Source organism: Pteropus medius, unplaced genomic scaffold, assembly GCF_902729225.1.
Source record: "Pteropus medius unplaced genomic scaffold, Ma_sr-lr_union100, whole genome shotgun sequence".
Lineage (NCBI taxonomy): Eukaryota > Metazoa > Chordata > Mammalia > Chiroptera > Pteropodidae > Pteropus > Pteropus medius.
This window is the reverse complement of record NW_024349798.1, coordinates 4999371-5022570: the sequence shown is the minus strand read 5'-3', so window position 1 is coordinate 5022570 and position 23200 is coordinate 4999371. Positions and strand designations below refer to the sequence as shown.

At 55.0% G+C, this 23200-nt stretch overlaps 2 protein-coding genes across 2 annotated transcripts; both read right to left on the bottom strand.

Annotated features, from left to right (window-relative positions):
- Positions 1 to 914: 914 nt before the first annotated feature.
- On the bottom strand, positions 915 to 7043 carry LOC120620506 (vegetative cell wall protein gp1-like). The gene is made up of 3 exons (XM_039885576.1): positions 7016 to 7043; positions 4124 to 4795; positions 915 to 1095 (listed from the first exon to the last, which is right to left on the bottom strand). Exons 1-2 carry the CDS (start codon positions 7041 to 7043, stop codon positions 4146 to 4148), a joined length of 678 nt encoding a protein of 225 aa, XP_039741510.1. The 3' UTR covers positions 915 to 1095; positions 4124 to 4145.
- Positions 6754 to 22196, bottom strand: GREP1 (glycine rich extracellular protein 1). The gene is made up of 43 exons (XM_039885091.1): positions 22064 to 22196; positions 17348 to 17377; positions 16621 to 16650; positions 16485 to 16517; positions 16337 to 16396; positions 16025 to 16057; positions 15817 to 15915; positions 15692 to 15724; positions 15508 to 15567; positions 15356 to 15388; positions 15060 to 15092; positions 14933 to 14965; positions 14773 to 14832; positions 14591 to 14623; positions 13774 to 13803; positions 13625 to 13657; positions 13482 to 13535; positions 13338 to 13367; positions 12778 to 12807; positions 12666 to 12698; positions 12532 to 12567; positions 12314 to 12343; positions 12199 to 12231; positions 11804 to 11839; positions 11361 to 11390; positions 11251 to 11283; positions 10587 to 10616; positions 10425 to 10457; positions 10169 to 10201; positions 10054 to 10083; positions 9927 to 9959; positions 9781 to 9816; positions 9335 to 9466; positions 9017 to 9061; positions 8719 to 8760; positions 8589 to 8621; positions 8132 to 8194; positions 8013 to 8042; positions 7867 to 7926; positions 7598 to 7711; positions 7277 to 7321; positions 7119 to 7173; positions 6754 to 6906 (listed from the first exon to the last, which is right to left on the bottom strand). Exons 8-42 carry the CDS (start codon positions 15708 to 15710, stop codon positions 7163 to 7165), a joined length of 1449 nt encoding a protein of 482 aa, XP_039741025.1. The 5' UTR covers positions 15711 to 15724; positions 15817 to 15915; positions 16025 to 16057; positions 16337 to 16396; positions 16485 to 16517; positions 16621 to 16650; positions 17348 to 17377; positions 22064 to 22196; the 3' UTR covers positions 6754 to 6906; positions 7119 to 7162.
- Positions 22197 to 23200: the final 1004 nt, after the last annotated feature.

Sequence of the window (23200 nt, the reverse complement as noted above, 5' to 3'; positions counted from 1 at the left end):
TGAGCACTGAGTTCTCCTGATGCAGGACGGTAAATTTCCCAGAGCTGGGGGAGACTGAGCCCTGCACTGACAGGAGAAGAGAGTCCTTTGACAGAGAGGTAGAAAGAATTCAATACACACGCCAAGTTAGAGTCAAAAGGAAAGCTTATTAGAAAAATGGTAACACTCCACTGAGTGTGGTCTCCTCTCAGAGGCAGAGAGTGAGCGGGACAGTGAGAGAGAGAGAGTAAAGAGGACCAAGAGAAAGACACTGAGAGGGGCCCTGAGTGTTCTGGGAATTCAGTTTATATATCATTCTTTAGTTCCTGTGAGTTACAGTTTAAAGACTTTACACATTTCCTTTCATATGGACACACAGTGGAAGAAGGGGAAGGGAAGAGTATGTAGTGTGAAAAGGTAAGATTATGTAGCCTGAAAAGCCTGCTGGCAATTTCCAACCTTTAATCTAAAGGTTCCCTATGGTTTTAGCCAGAGGGAATGGCCACTTTTATTTTTGTGTAGGGCAGCCATTTAACGACTGTTTTTCCTGTTTCCCCTTCACAGGTGTGAGAAATGGATTATTAGCAACCCCAGCAGAAACTTCCCTTTGTTCTGCAGTGTCCTGTGGCCTGGCTGCAGAGCTGATCAGCATATTGCAGTCTCTGAATGTAGCTTGATTTAACACTTTAATTATCTTGCCTCCGCCCTATCTTACCAGGGAAACCAGGACAGTTAGTCATCCAGCAGTCAAGCCTTGCTTCAAGGGCCCACCGGTTCCACAGGCAGCTCTAAACTCCCAAGGGTCCAGTGTGACAGGGTCCAGTGAGGAGCTGCACATACTGGGTAAGTGTTGTGCTCCAAAATGGCATTAAGAGGACCCTAATTATTTTTAGATCTTAGCCCTTTGGCCTAACATCTCTACACTCAGAGGGAGACTCCGCACTGCCAGGGGCTGGCCAGCCACATGGGAGGTGGGTGCTCAGAGGATGAAGACACTGTCCTTCACTCTCCCTCCTCCAGGAACCAACCCCTCATGGACGTGTCTCTAGAGTGGCCCGCCGGATGGCTTCAGCTTCCTCCCACCTGTCTCCCACTTCTCCCCCTTTGATAAGGTGCCTAGAGAAAAAGTAAAAAATTTGTCTGAAAATGAGGAGAGCCTGAAAACCAGGTGATCAGAGGAACTGCCCAGTGAGGGGGTGTGCGGCAGAGGACAATTCCCAGGATACCTAGGCAGGAACACACTTCCTGCACTCAGATCTCCTTAGGAAGAGGCCAGGAGGCCCCAAGCTCCCTCTTGGGTCCCCTGGTCCACCTGGTTTCAGTTGGATCTGGGAACTGAAGGGTTAAAGTTTGGCCTAAGCCAGGTTTGTGATGGGGCTGGAATGCCATTGATATGGAGAGGCAAGGACCCTCACCTCAGTTAGCATCTCAATGGCACTTTAACACGTCCCCTTGAATCCCCACCCTCACTGGCCTCTGCCCTGGGAAGTGGTGAGGGAGGAGAACCTCCCCCACTAGCAACCTGGGAAGGAAACCCAGGCGTTGGGTAGCCTCTGCAGGTGGGGCCAGGACTGGAACAGGTCTTTGTTCTCTCTGCGAGGGAGCAGGGGTGGGAGGCTCAGGAAGTGGGTTAACTCCAATCCCATCATCTATCTCACTCTTTTAGAGAGAAGTGTGGCCCTGTGACAAAGTCGGGGAAATAGCAGTCACCATATCCACCATGGAACTAAGAAGGGGCCTTGTGGGTGGGCTTAAGGGCTGCACAACAACCTGAAGAGCAGTATCATCCACTGCTTTGGGGAGGCGCCCGAGGCCCCAGGGTTATAGGTAGAAAAGCCAGTCCTGGTTCGAATCAAACCTTGAGGTCCCATTAGGATTCTTGCGAATTTTACAACCCCCATTTTATAAGCTCAGGGAGCTAAGGAAACATGGCCAAGTAAGTGTACCTGTGCAAAATAGGCCTTGCCTGACTTTAAAGCCGGCTCTTTGCTCAGCGCTGCTGGTTGACTTTGGAGGGGGAGTAAGGTAGTGGGGCCTCCCAGTACCTTTCTCTTCTCTGAAAGCAGAGCAGCAAGGCCACCCCAGGGCTGAGCCTCCCACCTGCATTCCATTCCATCTGTATCTGATTCCATGAGAAGCCACCCTCCACCCTGTCTCACTTTCACTGATGCAGAGAGCACCATGTTTGTTCACCACCTGCAGGCAGCTTACTAGACTTTGGGTCAGACCTCGTGTCAACTCCACCCCAGGGCCTCCATGGGCAAGTCACAACTGCCCTAATCTCAGGTGCCTCTGGCTGTAAAATGGAGAAAGTCTGCCCTGCCTACCTCCAGAGTCGGGACAAAAGGCATTTGCCCGGGCTACTAGCACCTCATATACCTTGAGGATCACTACAAGTATCCACGAGAGCATAATGGCGATTTCATTTGTAAACCTGGGCAGACTCCAGGTTGGATAGCAGTTAACTTTATTATCAGTAGTAATTATCAGCTTTCAACCAGCAGCCCTTATCAATCTGGAATTTTGAGGGTGGGGTTGCCTCTTCTTCAGAGCTGTCTCAGGACCTAGAGTGGGTGGAGAAAGCAGCAGGCCAGCAGGAATGGGAACTTGGCCATCATTCAGCAAAGGGGAAAGATCATCAGTTTTCTTCCTGGACCAGTGAAAGCTTTATTAAAGTACTAGCGTCTTTGGCTCCTGCCCAGGGACTTTAAGGGCACCCAAGGCTGCGGGTCAGTGAGGAATAGGGCCTAAAACACAGTAAGGGGAGCTGGGAAGACAGTTCAGGAGGTGGGCCAGCCCCAAAGGGGAGAGAAAATTGTTTGCATTGGATGATGGCCTCCAATTCTATGTGTAGGTCTTAAGCCCTGGAACCTGTGTGTGGCCTTATTTGAAAAAAGGGTCTCTGCAGATGTAATTACATTAAAGATCTCAAGCTGAGATCATTCTGGATTTTGGGTAGTCCTTATATCCAATGACAAGTGTCATAAGAAAAAAACAGATGTGAAACAGACAAAGGGGAGAAGGCCATATGAAGATGGAGGCAGAGACAAGTGATGCGGCCACAAAGCAAGAAAACAGGAGCCATGAGAAGCTGGAAAAGGCAAGAAAGGATCATCCCCCAGAGCCTTGGTAGGGAGCGCAGCCCTGAGACACCTTGAATTTGGACTTCTGGCTTCTAGAACTGGGACAAAATAAATTTCTGTTGTTTTAAGCCACCAAACTTGTGAAGATTTGCTACAGCACTGACAAGAAACTCATACACTGCCTTTCTTGCTGGTAGGTTCCAGGTTCTCAGAGGTCCCCCAAGGTCAATTTGGCTTCCTGATACCACTCCTGAGCTGCTATAGAAGAGCCCATTGAGATAGGATGGCTGCCTGGTTACCTGAGCCCAAGCCACCTGAATAACAAAGAGAACTTTATTCTGAGTTGTAGGCATGTTAGGGAAAAACAGGCAGGGATGGGGGCGGGGAGCAAGTAAAGACGGGAGAGAACAGGGGCTTCCTGTCCTGACTGACCAGGGGAGCTTTCCTGTCTCATGGGGATGACTTCACAGCCCTTGCATGTGACACTCCTGCTCCAGAGCCCAGTATCGATTGTCTATCAACGCTGCCATTTTCCTGGTGCGTCTAGGCCCTCGGGACCCCTGGATCTATTTCAGTTGAAAGTATGACTTCTTAAGACTTGGAATGCAGGATCTGAGATTCCAAGAAGCCACACAAATGTAAGTGAAGGAGGACCTTGGCGATGGCATCCAAAACGCTTTATTTTATGAGAAAATGAGACATTTTGGGTACCCTAATACCCTAGTTAGTGCATTTTAAACTTTTGTTTTCATTTCCTCAAGCCTTGTGCTATGCCCCCGTCCCCCGCCAGCCCCTCCTCCCTGCCCTGATCACCAGCCAGCTTATCAGCACAGAGTTATTCTCAAATAACCAGGCAAGAGGCTTGCTGTAGGGCAGAAGGGGAAAATGGAATAAAGACCCTTAAAAACAGATGAGCTGAGTTCCTCATGGGGTGTCAAATCCCCCAAACCTGGGCTGCTCCCTTCTTCCCAGGCCGGTTTCTGACCTATGCCTTTTGGATGTGCTATTGGGGAAGGCGGTAAGGAGCACAGCCTCGTGTCCAGGGAGGGCTGCCTACTCACCAGCCCGCAGGAGGGCCGGGCATCAGCAGGGCGGCGACAGGTAGAAGTGGGGTGGCGGCGGCAGGGGCGGGGTGAAGGCAGGCAGTGACCAGGGGTCGCGGGGTGCGGGCGGCGCCAGGAGGTTGAAGGGAGAGGGGCGCGCGGGCAGCGGCGGCAGCGGCAGCGGGGGCGCCTCTGCCAGGAGGGGTGGGCGGCCGCGGGGGCCCACGGGCCCGGGCGTGCCGGCAATGGCAGCCTCCGGCAGCGGAGGCAGCGGCAGGTGCGAGGGAGGCGGTGCGGGCGCCGGCAGGCGCGGCAGGTCCTGCAGAGCGAGAGCGGCAGCAGGCGGCGCAGGCACGTAGGCTTCGGGCGGCAGCTCCGGCAGCGCCAGGTGGACAACGGGTCCCCAGGGCTCCAGCGGCTCAGGCCGCAGGGGGAGCGCAGGTAGCGGGGGCAGCTCGGCCTGGGCGAGCGCCGAGGGTGGCGGCGGTCCGGGTCTCAGGCCGGGAGGCAGGCCAGGCAGCGGTGGGTGCGGCAAGGTAGGCGGGGGTGGCGGGGTTAATGACAGCGACGCGCGGGCCCGGCCCAGCCGTGAATGGGCGCCGGCGAGCCGTGGGTGGGAGCGAGAGCGGGGCAGCCGCGTCGCCAGCTTGGCCACCGCCGCCGCAATCGGGCCCCGCGCATGCCACCAGCCTCAGCCTCACTCCTCCGGCGGCTGGCCACGGGCCTCACAGAGGATGGCCCGGCCAATCCGAGCCGCGTGCCTTCGCGTTCCAGCCAATCAAGAGCCCATGCGCTAGCGGCCTACGCGTCTCTACTGCCGCTGGCTGGCACGAGCTACCCCTGGCAGCCAATCAGAGGCAGCAGCGCTCTCTGTCACGGTCTTCTTCCCGCCCCCTCCCGGTCCCGCTCAATCACTCTATCCCTTGGCGCCTACTAACCCTGAGACCAGGCGCTGCATACGCAGTGAGCGCCCCCACCAGGCTTAAGAATCCATTGAGCCCTGCGGCGGCCAATGTGTGGCTCCCCTCTTTTAGGGTTTGGCCTTAGTGATTCCGGACTGATGTGCTTGCGTGTGGGTCAAGATATACGCAGATTTTCAGTTATCTCATAGAAAAGATAAAACGATATTAATTCAAAAGCAAAGTTTGGCATGTGGCATTTGTTAACGTTGCTAAGAACAGTTGTAAATGACGATAGATGAGCAAGAATCAGAAAAAAAGAGAATGATCAATCATTTAAAATTAGAATATAGAAACCTTTAGTAGAACAATATTAGAACATTTCTAGGTGGATTAGAAAGGTATTACCCACTGCCTTCCATGACAGAGTCTGCTTGGTGGCCCCTGTGCCCAGATGTCCCTTCTAATCCTTTTCTGCAGTAAAGAGAGGATGTGGTTTATTCCATGCCTCAGGGAAGAGAAATATAAGATGAGACACTTTGCATATTTTAAAAGAATCAATAATTCTGTGAAAAAAGCAAAAGTCTATAATGATTCTCGAATTGAGCAAATAAAATGAAGTACACTAAGAGAAATTAGGCTGGAATTCCGATATTTACAGAATCTCCTAGAGGTTGAAAAACCCAAAACCTTGTGCTTACTGTGATAAGGTTTTGGTCTACACCTAAGTTATTGTAAACCAGGCCATAAAGATGAGCTGAGTTCCTCATGGGGTGTCAAATCTCATCAACTCTATTTGATGTGAATTCTTCAATTAAAACTTCACCAGGTTGCAAGAAGAAGTTTGGGTTTGGAAAGGCTCAGCTTAGAACATAGAGGCTCAGAGAGACTGATCCTGGGACTGGCCAGGCTCTGGGTCAAAGTTTAGAATAGCGGGTCAATCCCTAATTGTGCAACCCCATTCCAGATCCAGCCTAGGAGAATAATTTCCATTTGCATTTCTGGGAGTAAATCTGTAGTCATGAGTTAAGAAAATAAAGCAAACCAGTAGCACCGATACTGATAGTGGATAAGTAAGTGGCTTTTTAAGATGTTTGAAAGTGAGACAATTAATGAGACAATAAATGTTTGATTTATCCATTTCCAAGAGTCCCTTAAGTGCTTAGGAAGAAGTTACTGGTTGGATTTTTGTCTCCCTCCTTAAGAGAGCAAGTAGATTATGTGTGTAATTGTTTGAAGTGTCTAAGGGAATTGAATTAATCAGGCTTGTAAGGCATGCTAAATATAAAGGGGGTGTGTGGATCTGTCAAATTTATAATCTAATCTAGCATTAATCAAAGAATGAAAGTAAGTTTTACATCCAAATTATAAGATTAATCAATACAATGACATCCCAAAGCAAGTGTAAAGGCTTAAAGAAAATAAGATTTTAGTTTAATGACTTTAATAAATTGATTATAAATTAAGACACAAATAATGCACAAGTCTCCTAACTTGGATGTGGCTACCCTACTAGATTGTGACCAAGTAATGCCCTCTCCCCAAGGACAGGCCCTAATCTGTTCTGTTTTCATGTTCTCCCATCAGAGCAAAGCCCCTGGCACACAGCCACCCTGTTGAATGAATGAATGAATGAATGAATGAATGACGTTCAGGGTAAAGGCTGTAGGCCCAGGCCGCCCCCACTCCAGACAGCTGATTCCCCTCACTCCAGGCAAACAGAGGCAAACAGGGAACTATATTGCCTTTATTAATACTTCCAGACTGCAGGAGACCCCAGGTCAGAGGCCAAGTCTGAGGGTCTGGTCGTTCTCGCCCAGCAGACCAGGTTCTGGTACAGAGGCACTCAGGATGGGCAGTGGATCAGCCTGGATGCTCAGCATTTCCCAGGAGGGCAATGGCCTGGGAAGAGGCAGAGCAGGGCCCCCTCCTCACCTTCTGAGCTCTTTCCCTTTTCTGGTCTCTGAGGTCAGTCACTCAGCAGACACATATAGGTGGCCTGAGAGCCTACCATCCTTCCTCCCAAGGCCTGGGAGCATCCCCCAGTGCAGCCTGGAGAGGTGACAATGGTGGCATGGGAGTGTGGGGGACAGGGCCACTGTTCTCGCTCTCACCTCCATTGCCATTTTCCAATCTGCCACTGCTGCCTCTCTTCGCCTCAGGGCCCCCCTAAAGTACACACAGATAAGCCAGGAGACCCAGGTCACAGGAGGACTTGGAGTGCTCTTGCTGCCCACAGCTTTACCCCAGGCCCTGGGAAATCCCTACTCACCGAAGGGCCTGGGGCCCAGCTCTGGCCTCAGTTGCCCATAGGGCCCTGGTGGGGAGGGATGGAAAGTGGGAGAACTGAGTTCCCAATGGCCCTTGTTCTGGTCTGTTACCTTCCCATTTTAGCCCAGGTTCTAGGCTCATGCTCAGGGCCCTCTGCTCTACCGGCCCCTCCTCTAGCCCCATCCATCCCTGCCTGTCCCCCACCTACTCCATCACAAATGCTCCCTACATTTCTGCAGGTTTATGGGGTGGGCCTGGGCCAGGACCCAGCTCCTTAAAACCATCCCTCACACCCACAATGCTCTTCCACACACCCCATTACCTGGCTGGCTCCTTATCCCTGGATATGCACCTTTGGCTCCATATCCAGAGTTCAGTGAAGATTCCCAGGTTTGGAGGAAGGGCCAAGGAATGCCCCTCAGGGCCCCGGCCTGACCTGCAGGAGGAGAGCTGGCATGGGAACCCCTGCCCACCAGAGCTGGACATGCAGGATGCCCCAGTCCTGCTGGTGCCTCAGATCCCCCCACCCACTCAGGCTGGTCCCCATAGCCCTTGTCAGAGTTCACTCTGCTCCCTGAACTCTTTTCTTACCATTTCCTTCAGGAGCTGGAGCTTCTGCTTTGGGGTACATCAACATTTCCTTGCCATACCCTGAAAGAGATCTGTGTGATTCCTGTCCAGCCCTTGGACGTCCCTTCCCCTCAGCCCCTGAATTCTGTCCCCTTGGTTTGTCTTACCATTCCTAAAGCCATTGGCCCCAGGGAACCCTGGAGGCAGAAAGAGGTTAGAGGCAATAGCAGCCCCTGAGCCTGGAGCCCCCACCCCCACTCCGCCCCCAATCCCAATCCCCAGGCACCTGGCTTTGGGAGGGTCTCAGGGAAGACCCCAGTTCCCAGACCACCATTCCCGTAACTGAAACCTACAGGAGAGAGGTTGGAAAGAGCCTGGAGGGGAGGGTGGTATTGGGGAGCCCGGAGAGACAGATAGATTGACTGACTCAGAGGCCACCTAGAGAGAGCCTCTCACATCACCCCCACCCTCAAGCTAACCCTGTTCAACCTTCACCTTCCAGAAATTTCCCTGGCTTCCCTCTGGGCAGCTTCCCTTTCCACCTGGCCTCAGTCTGTCCCTCTACCCTCACCTGAGTCAGGATTGCACCTGGTTCTGGCCACCATAATGGCCCAGTGCGTAGTAAATATGTGCTGAGTGAATGAGGAAAGAGACAGACAGACATGATGAAAGAAAGCAATGAGGAGGGCTCGCCATGAGGGAGGTGCCAGTTCATGCCCAAGATGAGGATCCTCAGGGCTCACCAACTTTCTGGAGTTTGAGGCCATCACCAAAGCCTGGGGTAGAGGAAATGAGGGTCAGAGATGGGGAGTGTCAGATATATCCAAAAGAGGGGAGGGGAGGGAGAAGAACTCAGATGAAGGGCGTCCTCACCCAGTTCTGCTCCTGGTCCATAGCCATTCGAAGGCTGGTACCCTGTGAGAAGAATGGAGATGAGTGGGGAAGACCCAGATATTTTCCAACTACAGACCTTGGGGACTCTGAGGAGGAAGAAGGGACTCTCCTTATCCACAGGGAAAGGAACCAGGAGAAATGAGTTTAGAAAGCAGCAAAAGAGAGGGAAAGTTGACTCAGGGAGGGACTTCCTAGCCTGAACAGCTGAGGCAGCCTGGGAAGAAGGGTGATGGGGGAGTGCCCCTGATCTGGCAGGAGGTCAGAGACAGACTCACACCTGCAATCTGAGGTTTCAGTCCCCACTGGATGGCTGGAGTTGGTGCTAGGAAGAAAACCAGGGAACAAGATTGAGCCCAGGGCCTGGCAAGTTGGGAATGCTGCAGCCTGCCATGTGGTCAGGGGCTGGGGGAGCTGCTGTATTGGGAGTCACATGGGGTCTCAGGGCCAGAGTCCAGGCTTTTCCTCAGCTGGCTCATGGTGACAAGGCTCAATCTCAGCTGGAGAATGGGCATGGGGGCTTCTGAGCAGCCAACCCAGGCCCAGCCCCTCCTGGGACCAGGTACATCCTGCCCTATGCCCCCCACTCCACACTGACCTGGGAACTTGCCATTCTGCACTGGGGGAGGGGGCTGGAATTTTAGGCCCCAGCCATCTGCTTTTTTGGAAGGGACCCCTGGAGTGGGAAGTCTGGGGAGAAGCAATGGAGAAACCCTCCCATTGCAGGGACCTAGATGGGAGAGGAAGGTAGAAGAAGAGAGAAGGCAGTGAGCCCAGGCCAGCACCTACCCAAGGCTGCCTTCCTGGCCTTGGCCTGATCAAGCCATCAGCCTGCAGTGGTTTCTAGGGCAGGCACAGCTTCCAAGAGGGCACATTGGCCAGGCCAGAAAAAGCCCAGTTCCTCTGGGTTACAACCTGCTCTGGGGACCAGGTAACCCAGCCATCTGACATAGTTCCTGCTGTTTGCCCACCGAGCCCCTCTGCCTTCCAGCGCTGTTCTTCCCGCCTCCCTCCTGCGCATCCCCCCAGTCCCTTCAACCTTACCTGGCTGGGCCCCTAACCCATTTCCATTGCCATATCCTGGAAAGAAAAAGTAGGGACATGAGGGGCAGTATTTGGCGCAAGGGTCAGGGGGTGGGTTCTAGGCAGGAGAAGGTATAGGACAGAGATGGGGGGCTGCTCTCACTTGCCTGGCTTCTGAGGTTTCATACCCCCTCCCAGACCTGCAGGAGAAACAAAGACAGCTCCATCCAGGGACCAGCCCATCCCTAGGAGTGAGCCCTGTCTCCTCCTTACTGAGGTCCCCACTGTACTCACCTGGTAGAAGCCCGTTCCCTGGCATGTATCCTAGAAGGAAGAGGAGAAATGAGGGCAGGGGCTGGGGTGGAGGATATTTCTGGGGGAGGCGGGAGAGGGGCAAGGATGGGCTCACCTGGCTTTGGAGGGCTCACGGCCCCTCCCAGGCCTAGGGAGAGACAGAGTCTGAGTGACAGGTGAACCCCACTCTGCCCTTTTTTCCCCCAGGACCCAACTCTTTGCCCCATGGGGCCCTGTACTCCCTCTTCCCCTCTCTGCCGGAACTCCATGCCTGCCCTGCCTCCCTCATCTGGCTGGGCCCCTTTGGAGGACTAAATATACATGTCTTATAAATCACAATATCACAGTGGAGTTAGAGAGAAAGGGTTTACCTGGCTTTTGAGGCTTCATGCTCTCACCAATATCTGGAGAAGAGATGGGAGTAGGTGAGGGACCCATTACCCATCCACTGGGCCTCTCCTCCAGAACCTGGCATATGGCCCCCAGCACCCACTCTACCACCTGCCCAATCCACTACCTGCCCACTTCATTACCTGGTCCATGGCTGATGGGAACTTCAGGGCCTGTGGGGACAGGAGAGAGAGAGGCAAAAGGATGCTGGGAGCCGGGCTGCCTTTTCTCCCAGCTTAGCCCCAGAAATCTTGGGGCCTCCTCTGCCTCATGCCACCTCCATTTAATCACCAACACCAATGCTCTCCAAGTATAAGAGGAGCCCATGAGAGGACCCACAGAACAGGGTCTTGGTGAACTACCCCCAAGGCCCCCTACTTTCTTCTCCTCTCCCAGTGCCAAGATTCTTTCAACCCCCTTAGTACCTGCCCTGTAACCATTCTGAACTGGGGAACCAGCGAGAGTAGGAGGCGTGAGCAGGAGTTTTGGGACTCTGGCTAAGGCTGAGTGAAGGGCCAGTCCATGGTCCCCTCTTCAGAACCAAGCCAGAACCGGGAGTCTTGCAAGCTCTCCCTCAGCCCCTCTTAATCATTCACCAGTCCTGCCCCTCCAAGGCCTGGAGGAAGGCAGGAGAGAACACCCAGTTGTGGACCCCCTCCCCAGACCAAACCAGTCTCACCTAGCTGGGCTCCCAGCCTATTCCCATTCCTGAATGCTGGGGGGGGATATATCAAAGTGGGCTGTGAACGGGGAGCAGGGAGCTCTAGGTTTTGGGGAGGTGGAGAGACAGGCAGGAATGGGGCTCACCTGGCTTCTGGGGTTTCACACCCACTCCAAAGCCTGGTGGAAAGGTAGGTGGCAGGTGAGGGGCCCAGGCCCCATCCCCATACCTCCCCAGAACCCTGGCCCACTCCTACCTGGTCCATAGCCATTTTGTGCTGCAGGGCCTGTGGGGAGAAGGCAAGGGAATAGTAAAGCTGGCCATGGATGGGGCTGAGGCCAGCACTGGGGGTCCCTTGGTCTTGCCTCCTACTGCTTTCCCAGTGGTCTTTGGTGCCCATGACACCCTTCACCCCTGAAAAAGGTAGTGCCCTTCTTCCACACAGCCATGCACAGACCAAGCTCAATACACTGAATGTTGAGGGAGGTGGTGACAGAGAGGCCTGAGAGAGATGAGGAGGAAAACACCTGGCCCAGGAGTTTCACACTCCTTCCTTGGCCTGGTGAGGCAGAAAGGCTGATAGGGCTCTCCTGACTCCCCAGGCCCTAAGCCTCTGTCCTCCTGGTCCCCAGGGCCCCCCCAGCTCTTGCTTCTCTTCTCCCTCCTAACCCCTAAGAAACCAGGCCCAGCTGTCCTCACCTGGTTGGGCTCCTAGTCCATTTCCGTTACCATATCCTGGGAAGGAAAAACGGGAGTGGCCATGAGGGGCAGTGTATGGAGGGGTTCAAAAGACAAGACAGAGTCTAGCAGCCTCAGACAAGGCAGAAGTACAAGGGAGGTCTCTTCTCTCACCTGACTTCTGAGATTTCATACCTCCACCCAGGTCAACCCTCTACCTCCCCATTGCTGGGCACCCAGCTCTCCTCCCCACTGGCCCATTGCTCCTAACCCTCCCCTCTTCCTCTAAGAAGCCTGGGCTCCTGCCGAAGAGAAGGCCGAGCAGTTTCCAGATTCTGGAAAGAGGGGGACATGAGTAGGAAGTACTCTGGCTTCAGGGGGTATAAGGATAGAGACAAGATCGCAGCAGGACTCACCTGGCTTCTGGGGCTTCATGCCCCCACCAAGGCCTGGAGGAGATTTGGGAACAGGTGAGGAACTCGGGAGCCCCCTTCCAGAGCCTCCCCATGCCCCTCCCTGCTCTGCTCCTACCTGCTCCATATCCATTTTGGGTTGCTGGGCCTGGGGGGAGAGGGGTAGTAAGCTGGAGGGATTGGTGGTCTCGCTGAGGCAGAGGTTAAGGTTCCCTGTCTCGGACCAAGCCAGAAATCTAGAATCCTAGAGGCTTTCTCCCAGCTCCCCCTCAATTATTCACCAATCCTGCCCCTCCAAGGTCTGGGAGGGAGGGAGGAGAGGACACCCAGTCTCACCTGGCTGGGCTCCCAGCCCATTGCCATTCCTGAATCCTGCAGGAGAGGGACAGATCAAGGTGGAGGTATGAATGACAGGAGGGGAGCTCAGGATTTTGGGTAGGTGGAGAGACAAAGGCAAGCATGAGGCTCACCTGGCTTCTGGGGTTCCACACTCACTCCAAAGCCTGGTGGAGAGTCAGAGAACAGGTAAGGGAACTGGGCTCCATTCCTTGCACCTCCCCAGAACCTGGGCTGTGCCCTTACCTGGTCCATAGCCATTTTGAGCTGCAGGGCCTGGTGGAAGGAGAGAGGGGCTGTGGATACTGACCTCTCTCTGAAGCTCCACCCAAAGCCTGTTCCTTTTAGCTCTAAACCCACCCCCACCAGCTGGGTCCTATACCTACCCCAAGGGTCCAGGCTCCCTCCAGAGCCTGAGCACCATACCTAGCTGCCTGGGTCCCACCTAGTTGGGTGTCACTGTCAGCAGCCATGTCAACCAGCCAGGAAGGTGGACTCCTTGATGCCCCCTTTCCCTCACCAGCTACATGCTATTAGCATTAGCACCCCCTGACCCCAACCTTGCGGCTTTCCAGCTATTTCCAAATCCTGTGCCCTTCCTGGTCCTCATTTTTCAGTGGGCCACGCCCTCTAGTGGGCAGCCTGGTCGTGTGTTGCATTCACGCTTCCGTACTGTTTGCCTCTGCCTGCCCACATGCCACAGGCTCTGGAAGAGCCTGTCTCTAGCACCTGGCTGGCCCCTAGATATTTGTTGAATGGGTGTTTCTTTTGGGACACCAAGTAGGAGAAGCAGAGGGGGGTCTCACCTGGCTTCTGAGGTTTTAGTCCTCCGAGACCTAGGGAAGAAAAGGCAGCTGTCCGTGAGTCTGTGAGGCCACCTGGCTCTTCCTCAGGTCCACATAGAAACTATCCCTCAGTGACCCCCACGCTCCTGAGCTCTAGGGCCTCACCTGGCTGGGGTCCTGCTCCTGGGAAGGCCCCAGCTCCTGGCCCATTCCCGAATCCTGGGAGACAGGGCAGGAGGGAGTGAGGAAAGATTAGGGACTTGGAGGGAACAGACAGATAAGAAGATACTGGACAGAGAGGAGCTCACCTGGCTTCTGGGGTTTTCCGCCCCCTCCATAGCCTGGGGAAGAGATGAGCAGGTGAGGGACCTAAAAACCCCTTTCTCTGGGCCTGCCCCAGAAAATCAGCTGCAGGCTCCCAGTTTCTATCCTCGTACTCCAGCCGTCCCCTCTCTACCTGGTCCAAAGCCATTCTGTGCTGCAAGACCTGTTGAGGGGATGACACAAGGAAGCTGGGTGGTGCTAAAGTGGAAATGGCCCCCAGGCTCTCCCACATATCCCTGCCCTCCCTTCACATATCCCTCCATTCAACCTGGTTAGATTCCAAGGTAGGGAGGTAACTGTGGGGACCTGTGACAGGAAAGGGGCTGGAAAGACTGAGGCGGTGAGGGACAGCAGCCCCAGACTCCTCCCCACAGTTGCCCTATTTCTGGCCCATGAGACTTCCAAGTAGTCTAAATCCCACCACTTCCTGCCCCCACAATGGCCACCAGTGAGTCCAGCCCTGGAAACATCAGCTTCCGGAAGACGGGGTTTTTCATTCTCTGCTTAAAACCCCAAGGGCGTGTCCCCAAACCTCCAGCCCCCTACCTGGCTCCCCCTACCTGGCTCGCGAACCCTGACCACAGTTCTCGATGGCACTGGGCTTGTGTGCTTCTGGGCTTCTGGGCTGAGCCCAGTGAGTAGTTGGCCAGGTCAAGGTTGACTAGCATTGTGTCTACAGTGCCCAGCTGAGGCCTGGCTTAGGGCAGGTGAAATGAATGAGCCCCTCAGAGCCCCTCTGCTAGGAACCAGGGTTCAGGGGTTGCCTGGGACCCTGGCCTCTTTCTATGAGACTCCTTCCCCAGCTGGGCCCCCAGGTCATTGCCAATGTCATGTGCTGGAGAGGAACGACAGTGGGGAGTGGGTTTGGAAGAACTTGGTGGGGAACAAAATAGGGATGGGTGGGGATTGAGTCAAGATGGGGAGACAGGAGGGCAGGATCTCTGGCTCACCTGGTTTCTGTGGTTTCACGCCACCTCCCAAGCCTGGGGAAAGACCAATTGCCACTGAGCCAGGTACAGACCCCACCCCACCCCTATTCTGCCCATATAAATCAATTTTTCTGCTCTTCTGATCCCCTTGCTCCTACTCCTCTCTCCTTCCTTGAACCCCAGTTTTGCCCGGGTGTCCTCACCTGGCTGGGCTCCAATTTTTGGGAAGACTCTGGCTCCCATCCCATTCCCGTTGCCAAATCCTGGCAGTCAGAGCGAGAAGGAGTAAGGGCAAGCTAAGTAGCAGGGTACGGACAGGAATGGATAGAATAGGACAGGGACATAGGGATAGGTTGGACTCACCTGGCTTTTGAGGTTTCACACCCCCTCCAATTCCTGAGAAAAAGACAGGGACCAGGTGAAGGAGCCTGGATCTCCCTTGAACCACCACACCCAAGCATATGCCTCCAGTTCTCATCCCCCTCCCTACCTGGTCCCTGGCCACCATTCTGAGCCACAAGGCCTGTGGAGAGAGGTAGGGCAGAGGCTGGAGCTGAGTCACTGTGGGCTCCAACCTCCTGTGCTGTTCTCACCTCAGGACCTCTGTGCGCCCCTCCACCCCCACCCCGCCCCAAACAGTTCTCAGGGGCATGAGAAGGGCCTGGAAGTCTGGAAGATCCTCCCCAAGACCACGGCTTTAACCATAGGAGTGGCCGAAGCAGCCCAATGAAGGGAGCAGTCCCTGGGAGGGTAACACAGTGCCAGAAGGTGAGGCTCTCCCCTCACCGGGCTTCTGAAGTTTCATTCCCCCTCCAAGGCCTAGGGAGAGAGAGAGAGGTTGACACTGACCCCAAACAGCCATCCCCCTCAATTCAGTCCTGATCTGACCCCCATCCCTTGCCCACCCTTCCCTGCAGCCCCTGCCCAGCCACCCTCACCTGGTAGGGCTCCTGCCCCTGGAAAAGTACTGACTCCTAAACCATTTCTGCTCCCAAATCCTGAGGACACAGAGGTGGGGGTGGGGGGCTGTAAGCCCTGGAGTGGGCAGGTTTCAGGCACATAGAGGGGCTGGGATGGAAATGGGCAGGGAACGTGCTGGGATGGGATGGGCTCTTCACTCACCCAGCTTTGGAAGTTTCATTCCCGCTCCTAGAACTGGGGAGAGTCAGAGAGGCTAAGCCCCCTACTTCCCCCAAGAACCCAGCTCTCTCCCCTATCGGCTCCCTGATCCCAGCTCTGTCCCCAACCTTCTCTCTCCCTGAACCTCAGGGTGGTACTCCAGGTGTCCTCACCGGGCTGGGCTCCAAGCCCTGGGAAAGCACTGGCTCCCAGAGCATTTCCATATCCTAGGGAGACAGAGCCAGAGGGAAGAATAAGGAAGAAGAGGGGGCTTCAAATGGAGCCAGCCAGATGGTGAGGTGGACAGAGGGGCCAGCATAGAGAGCTGGTTCTCACCTGGCTTCCTGGATTTCACACCCCTTCCAAAGCCTGCGGAGAGATATGTAGTAGATAAGGTAACCCCAGGGACTCAGACTCTTCCTGGGGCTCCATAGCCATGTTTAACTGAGGGGTGAGGCAGGGGGCATTTGAGGTCCCAGCTGAGGTGGGAGATAAAACAGGGGTACTCTGTTCTCCCATGTCCAAACCAGACATCAGGTCCTTCCCTCTGCCTCCAATGAGTCACCGTCTGCCTGGACGAGTCTAGGAAGCCCCCAGCAATGCTGACCCCTATCCCGTGTCATAGCCGTCTCTCTTCCCCCACCTCACCTGGATGGGCTGCTGCACCTGGGAAGACCCCTGCTCTGAGCCCGTTCCCATTCCCAAACCCTGGGGAGACAGGGCAGGAAGGGGTCAAGGAGGAAGTAATTGAGACCAGGGCATAGAGATGGCAGGGGAAGGCAGGGTGGGGGCTCACCTGGCTTATGGGGTTTCACCCCCCCTCCAATGCCTGAGAAGGAGATGAGGGTCAAGTGAGAATCTCAGGAGGCCCCATTTCAGGGATGCCCCTAGAACCCTAGCTCCAGTACCCCCCATCTTCAAGGCTACTCTACCTGTTCCATAGCCATTCTGAGTTGGAGAGCCTGTGGGGAGAGGGAGGGATGAACTGGTGAGGTTGGTGGGTGTGCAGAACCCTTGGACCCAGCTAGAAATAGCAAACCTGAAGGCTCTCAATCCGCCCCCTCTCACCCCACCCCCAATCATATACTAATCCTGCCCTTCCCCTCTGAGGCCTGGGAGGGAGGCAGAGAGACCAACCCAGACCCCAGTACTCTCGCCTGGCTGGGCTCCCAGGCCATTCCTGTTCTCAAATCCTAGGAACAGATGAGGTGAGGGTATGAGAGTAAAATGGGGAGGAGAGAGAGAGAGAGAGAGAGAAGGAGGGAGAGAGAAGGGGACAGTGCTGGGGCTAGGCAGGGCTCACCTGGCTTCAGGGACTCAGGATGCCCCCTCCCCAAGCCTGCTCCTAGCTGGCCGAGGGGACATTCAGTGAGCCAGGCTTGCCCACCTTGTAGCTGGGCTTAGTGGAATAACATGAAGAACAATTAGGGACAGTAAAGAGTTGGGGGAGGCCCAGGGCAGGGTACACAGGTGAGATGACACCAAAACAATCTTGATGTATTTCTGGAGGCGAGAAGAAGTATGTGCAGGAGGGAAAAGAGGCCTGCTGGAAGGGGTCAAAGATGGGCTTCTCTGCCTGGGGGGTGTCAGCGCTGTTCCCACGTGTTTCTGAGATGGCTGCCCCCCCCCACCCACAAATCCCATTTGCCCAGCCCTTACCTGCTCCCAGGCCACTGGGGGGGCTGTAGCCTGGGGGACAAAATGAGATGTTGAGTGGGGGGGGGCAGGAGGGACTAGGAACTAGGGTGCCCTACCTTCATTTGAAGGACACAGAGCTGCCCCTACCCTGCCAGCTTTACCTGATCTGTAACCATTTGGGCTCCCTATGCCTGTGGGGTCAGGGAGAAGAGGAGTGACTTAGGAAGGAGCAAAGAGGGCCAACTATGGACACCCCACCACCACTCTGCAGAGTAAGAGTGCACTTCCCTCTCTGGAGCTCAGTTCCCACTCTGGTCACAGGAGGAGTGAGAACAGAACCAGGTGAGCAGACTGGTGGCAGGGGTTCCAGACGGGGTTGTCTGGTCTGCGCCCCTATGGGCAAGTCTCTCACCCCCTCTCCTCAGGGGTATGTGCATCTCTCCCCTCCATTCTTACTTTGGAGGGTTTTTGGACCCTTCCCTTCCTGGAAATCTCATCCTCCTTACTCCCCTCAATCATTTTCTCCAGCAGCTTAGATCGGGTCTCAGGAAAGAGCCCCTTCTCCCACTCTTAGGACCCCACAGGTCGCTGGAGTGAAGATACTTCTGTGACACTCAGTCTCCTCCCTGCCTTCCCCTACTCCAGCCTCCTCTTTTCCCCTCCTGTCCCATACCCAGACCTTTGACCCTCTTGCTTCCAGGGATGTCCTTCCCCTTGCTTGTCACAATCCAAACCCCTCACTGAAGATCCAGTTCCTGGCCCCTCCTCAGGCCCTGATATTCTCATGTCCAGAGTTGAGATTCTGCCCCATCTTATTCTGTTCTAAGGGCGTGGGTCTGTGCTCCCCACACTTAAGCTGACCATGGACAAGAATGCCTGCCAGGAAGACAGGGAGGGACCCTGTGCTCCTCTGGGCCCCACATCTGGATTCCAGAGCTGGGGAACATTTGGGGCTCTCCCCAGAGAGCTCCCAGACTCCTGGGTGGGGAGACCAGGTCCTCTTCCTGGACCCTATATCAGGAGGGTCCACTCACCTTTCCCTAGGCCAGGAGACGACGGAGGCAGCCCTGGGGAGCAGGGCGGTATTGACACAGGTGGGGACCCCAGAGACAGAGAGGGGCAGGACCCAGGCATCTATCCCTAGCCTCCCAAAACCCTACCCAGCCAAGACTTCACATAACCAATCCTCCACATATCCAATCCTCCCTCTCCCCAGAGCCCCGGCCTCTGACCCAATGCTCTACCTAAACCCCCAGCCCCAACCCCAGCTGCCTAGACCCTGCCGCTGCCCGTCTCCCGCCCTCACCGCCTTGCAGGCTTTCAGAAGTCAGGCAGAGCAGGAAAAGGGCCGTGGGGAAGAACCAGGCACCCATGATGCCTGGCAGAGTGGGAAGGCACACAGCATTAGAGCCTTTAAACACTCCTGCTGGGTGGGGGCCCTTACCAGCTGTGAGTGGCAGAGGTTCTGCTGGCAGACCCAGGGGGCCAGCCCCTACCTCCCTCTGCAGCAGGAGTCCACCCTCTCATCCATCATGGGTGCTGACAGCTGGGATAGGCCTCTGTCTTGCCCCCAGGCTTCTCCACCCCATCAGGGATAGGGGCCCTGGCACTAGGGGAAGGCAGGCATGGAGGGGGGAGGGCACCCAGGCCCAGAAATGTGGGCATGGCTGGTAGAGGAGGCGCAGAATGAGTTACTGTGTTACATGGAGAGAGAGAGAGAGCAGGAGGCAGAGACCACAGTGTTACAAAGGCCTGCAGTGAGGTATCACTGTAGTACATTGTATCTGACAGGTAGACTTGCCCACAAGAAGAGAGGCTATTATCCCACCTAACCCTTACGACCACAAGTACACCACCAGGAGATGGCCCTTCGTCCCCATCTAAGGCTGGGCTTGCAAGAGTGGGCCTGAAGCCTCCCTTCTGTGAGGGATAGTGACCACAGAGACGGGTCATCTCATGCTCAAATTGCCTAAGGATCCTCATTGTTTCTTGAAGGTTTAGCCAGGGCCCACCTGCTGCAGGGCCCACCAGCTTCACCCCCATTTCTACTGAACTTCAGCAGCACTCACTCTAATTTTGGGAGACAGATTCTCAGGGAGCCACTGCTCAGGGTGTGGTGGAGGCAGGACTGCAAGAAGGGTACCTGGGAGGCTAGTAACTGCTCTCCATTCATAGTGGGCGGGGCGATGGAGCCAGACCAGGCACAGGGGGCTTGGTGGGGAGCCAAATATGGGAAGACAAAAGAGGCAGGCCTGGGAAATGCCAGGAGTTGGGGGTCTGGATATCAGCCCTCACCTCCTCCAGCGAGTCTGTGGACCCCACCGGGCTGGCTTGGAACAGCAGTGCTTCAGGCCTCCTGGGTCTTAGTCCAAAAGCCCCACGCCCTGTCTTTTTGCTGGCCTTCCCCCTGCCCTGCCAGGCCCTCCTGGCATCTGCAGCTAAGGAGTCCAGCCTGCCAAACCAGGCAGCCTGGCAGGGCTGGGGCCTAGAGAGGGGCTACGGTAAGAAATGGGCAGCAGGGGGTGGTGTTGCTTTTTGTCTAAGGCCTCTGAGCTCACAACACCAATGGGGGTGGGTCTAGTCAACAGTGAACTTCAGGGCTTTTCCCAGGTACCCCTCACCTGTAGTCCTCTCAGCACTGAGCTGTGCCTGTGCCTCCCCGCCGCACCTGCCCCTGAGCTGCAACCCTGCTGTGTTCTCTCTCAGCACATGAGGGCCCACACCCAGCGATCATGCTCACCTGAGCACACAACACACACACCATGGCACCCACCTCCCCCTACAGACCCACCTTTGCATAAGGCTCCTGCTTGGTCCCCTCAATCTAGTGCTCTGGTACAGCACCCCACATGCCTACTTCCTGCCCTAACCAACAGAGAGCCGTGACCTAGAGTCCTGGAGGCTGGACTTTCCACTGGCTGCTGGGAGTGGCTCAGAGGGTGGCCCCTGGCTCCAACCACCCATGAGAGCCCCAAACAGCTGGGACAATCTACTTAAGCTCCCTGGGGAAGGTTTTTCTGCCAGGCCACCTGCTCCTCCTCATGGCAGCAGGCACTGGCTCCCCGGTCTCCTCATGGAGGGCAGCTGAGTGGCCTCATGGTTAGCAGGCTAGGTGCTGGATTCAAGTACCTGCTCTATCTAGCTGGGGAGCTTGAGCAGGAATCTTACCTCCCCAAGTCTATTTTCTCTCCTCTAAAATGATGAATAGTGCCACCATGTAAGAGCTATTGGGGAAGCTACTTCACACCCTGTTTTACAGATGGGGAAGCAGAGGCAGAGAAGAGAAGGGAGCTGGCCCAAACTGAACACCTCCTAAGCAGTGGGGCTGGGGTTTGAAGCAAAGTCTGTGGGGCTCCTGAGTCCACAGTCCTCTACTCTCTGATACTCCACACATTTCTGGGCAGCAACAGGCCCCATTCCCCCAGACACTGCATTGTTCTCTTTGCCTTCCCCACGCCAGTCTGGCCCCACGGTGTCTGCTTCAGACCTGGGAAAGCTGAGGGCCCCCTACACAGACTCAGACACACAGACACTCGGCTTACTCCTCAGGATGCCAGGAAAGCTTGACGCAGGAGGAGATAGGCAGGGAGACCAAGAGGGGCCATGCAGGAGGTACAGGCTGGGTGCCTGCTTGGCCACTGCCAGAGCGAATGCCAGTACCACCACCAATGCCAGGCTGCCCGGGTACTGGCATGATGGACCTGTGAAAAATGCCTGCCAGCCAGGCAGCCAGCCAGTCAGCCAGGGGCCTCGGGCCAGCTTGATGCTGCTCAGAACCAAGACCAGGGCCAGGCCCAGTTGGGCACCCAGAGCCCTTGCATTGCTGCCACCCCAACCTCCAGCACAGTCAGTCACCTCAGCTCACCCCAGCACCACCAAGGCAAGTTGGGCCTGAGAGCACATGGACCACTTGGGGGATGAGAGAACCCTTGATGGAGCCTGGGCCGGGGCTACCCTCTGCTCCCAGGCATGAGGGGACATGACCCAGACTCTAGCTAGAGGAACAACTTTGAGGGCCAGAGCTAGAAGCCAAGGGCATGGTGACAGCTGGGGTGTTAAAAGCACAAGACAGAGGCCCAGGAAGCACGTTGCTTAAAATGGCACAGCCTGTGTCAACAGACTCCAAGCCAGCTGCTCGGGGTAGCAGCACCTGCCAGGGGGGAAATTAGGGGAGGACAGCTGGAGGGGCGGCCAGGCGCCTTCACGGCAGACACCTTCTGAACCCCAAGCTATGTTAAGGGCTCCTCAGGTCACCCCCTTGTGCCTCTATCTGGCAGCTTTTCAGCCCCATTCCTGGCACAGGCACCTCTGAGACATCTTCCCAAGCACCCCTGGGGCACTTAGCACTGTGCAAACCTGACTTCTGTTAACTCCCTCTTCCCACTCATTTGTCAGTTTATTAAATCTATGCCAGCGTGAAGTATGGCATACATTCTGAAGTGTGCATAAGACAAATGTAAATATAGAAATACCTATTAAAGAAAACACCTATGTAGCTGGCCCCAAGGTCAAGAAATAGAACATGGCTAGCTCCCCCGAAGCACCAATCACAATTTCCTCTTTCCTGCTAGGGTAGCCATGTTTATGCTTGTGGCCGTCATTTCCTTGCCTTTCTTACTTCACGTTATCCTGTTTTGTAGACTCATCCTAGAGGGACTTGGAGAGTCTGGGTGGGGCCGCGGTGCTATTGCCGCGACGGCACACACGGGGGCGTGTGCGGCTCAAGCCGGCTCTCACCTGGATGTGGGAATCCCGCGCCTGGGCTGAGGATTGGGGGCTTCCTGCTAAACCGAGCCCCAGCTAAGCCCTTTGGTTGAATCCTGTCGGCCTGCGTCTCTGTCCCCGTGACACCAGGGAGGGGGCGGGAGTCCTAGCCCCTCTCCTCCAGGTTCGCCTTTTAGCCCAGATGGCAGCTTTGAAAACCAAGAAACAATATACAAATGAAGGGGTGTTACTGTTACTCATTAAACAATAAGTAAGCTCCTTCTGTGTGCTAGGCCCTGTACTGAGCACTTCGCATTCATTTTCTCATTTAATGCTCATGCCTCCCCCCTAGGAGGTAAGAATTATTATTATTACCCCTATTTTACAAATGTGGAGACAGTCCCAGAGACATAGAGAATTGTCCGTGATTGCACAGCTTCTGTGTGACAGAGGGGCCCTAATTCTCCATTCTATGGCCCATGCTCTTATCTGCTATCCGAACTTTATGTTATATCCCTTCCGCACAGTGAAATGTCCATTGGAAGCATGTTTTTTAATTAAAAAAATATGTAAAGTCACTGTGTATTAGACTTTCAAGAAGGAGCAGTTGGAAAGGGGCCTGAGTCCAGGACTCCTGGATATGAGGCTGACGTTGGGGATGACAGCTGGAGAGGAGCCTACTTACTTCCCAGGCCTCCTGGGAACAAGCATGGGGTCTTTAATAAAGACCTAGCCTGAGTCACAGGGACTGTGGCTGCCAGAGATGCTAATGCAAAGGGTGCATGGTGGTGGGGGTGGGGGTGGGGAAGTGTTGCTGCAGCCCTCAGAGAAGCTCTGCGTCTAATCTGGGATGCCAGGCTGGTCCATGGCATCAAGAGTGCTCCTTGAAGGACAAACACTGCAATGGGTTGGGAGTCTGCTGTCCATGACCTTTCAGAGACTTTGGGGGAGGAGTTGGTCAACAAGTAAACCAATAAATAGAGGATAGAATTTCAGATAGAGATAAGCGCAATACAAAAATGATGGGAGAAAGAATGTGATGAGATGCTGAGCAGTCTAGGAACGGTGTCTTGAAAGCAGGACTCCTCTTCACCCTGAAGGAGCAACCCCAGCTGCACTAATGTTAGAAATCAGCGCTTGCTCTGTCCCTAAAAACTTTAAGGGGATCAT

Excerpts from the sequence above, each read along its gene's own strand:
- LOC120620506 (XM_039885576.1), bottom strand. The coding sequence starts at position 7,043 with ATGCTCCCAGGCCTTGGGAGGAAGGATG. Across the intron at positions 4,796-7,015 it reads AGGCCTTGGGAGGAAGGATG|GCTGGTGGCATGCGCGGGGC; the intron begins GTAGGCTCTCAG and ends AGTGAGGCTGAG.
- GREP1 (XM_039885091.1), bottom strand. Across the intron at positions 15,389-15,507 it reads AGGGGCAGGAGCCCTACCAG|GCCTTGGAGGGGGAATGAAA; the intron begins GTGAGGGTGGCT and ends CTCTCTCCCTAG. Across the intron at positions 9,467-9,780 it reads TGGGTTAGGGGCCCAGCCAG|GTCCCTGCAATGGGAGGGTT; the intron begins GTAAGGTTGAAG and ends TCTCCCATCTAG.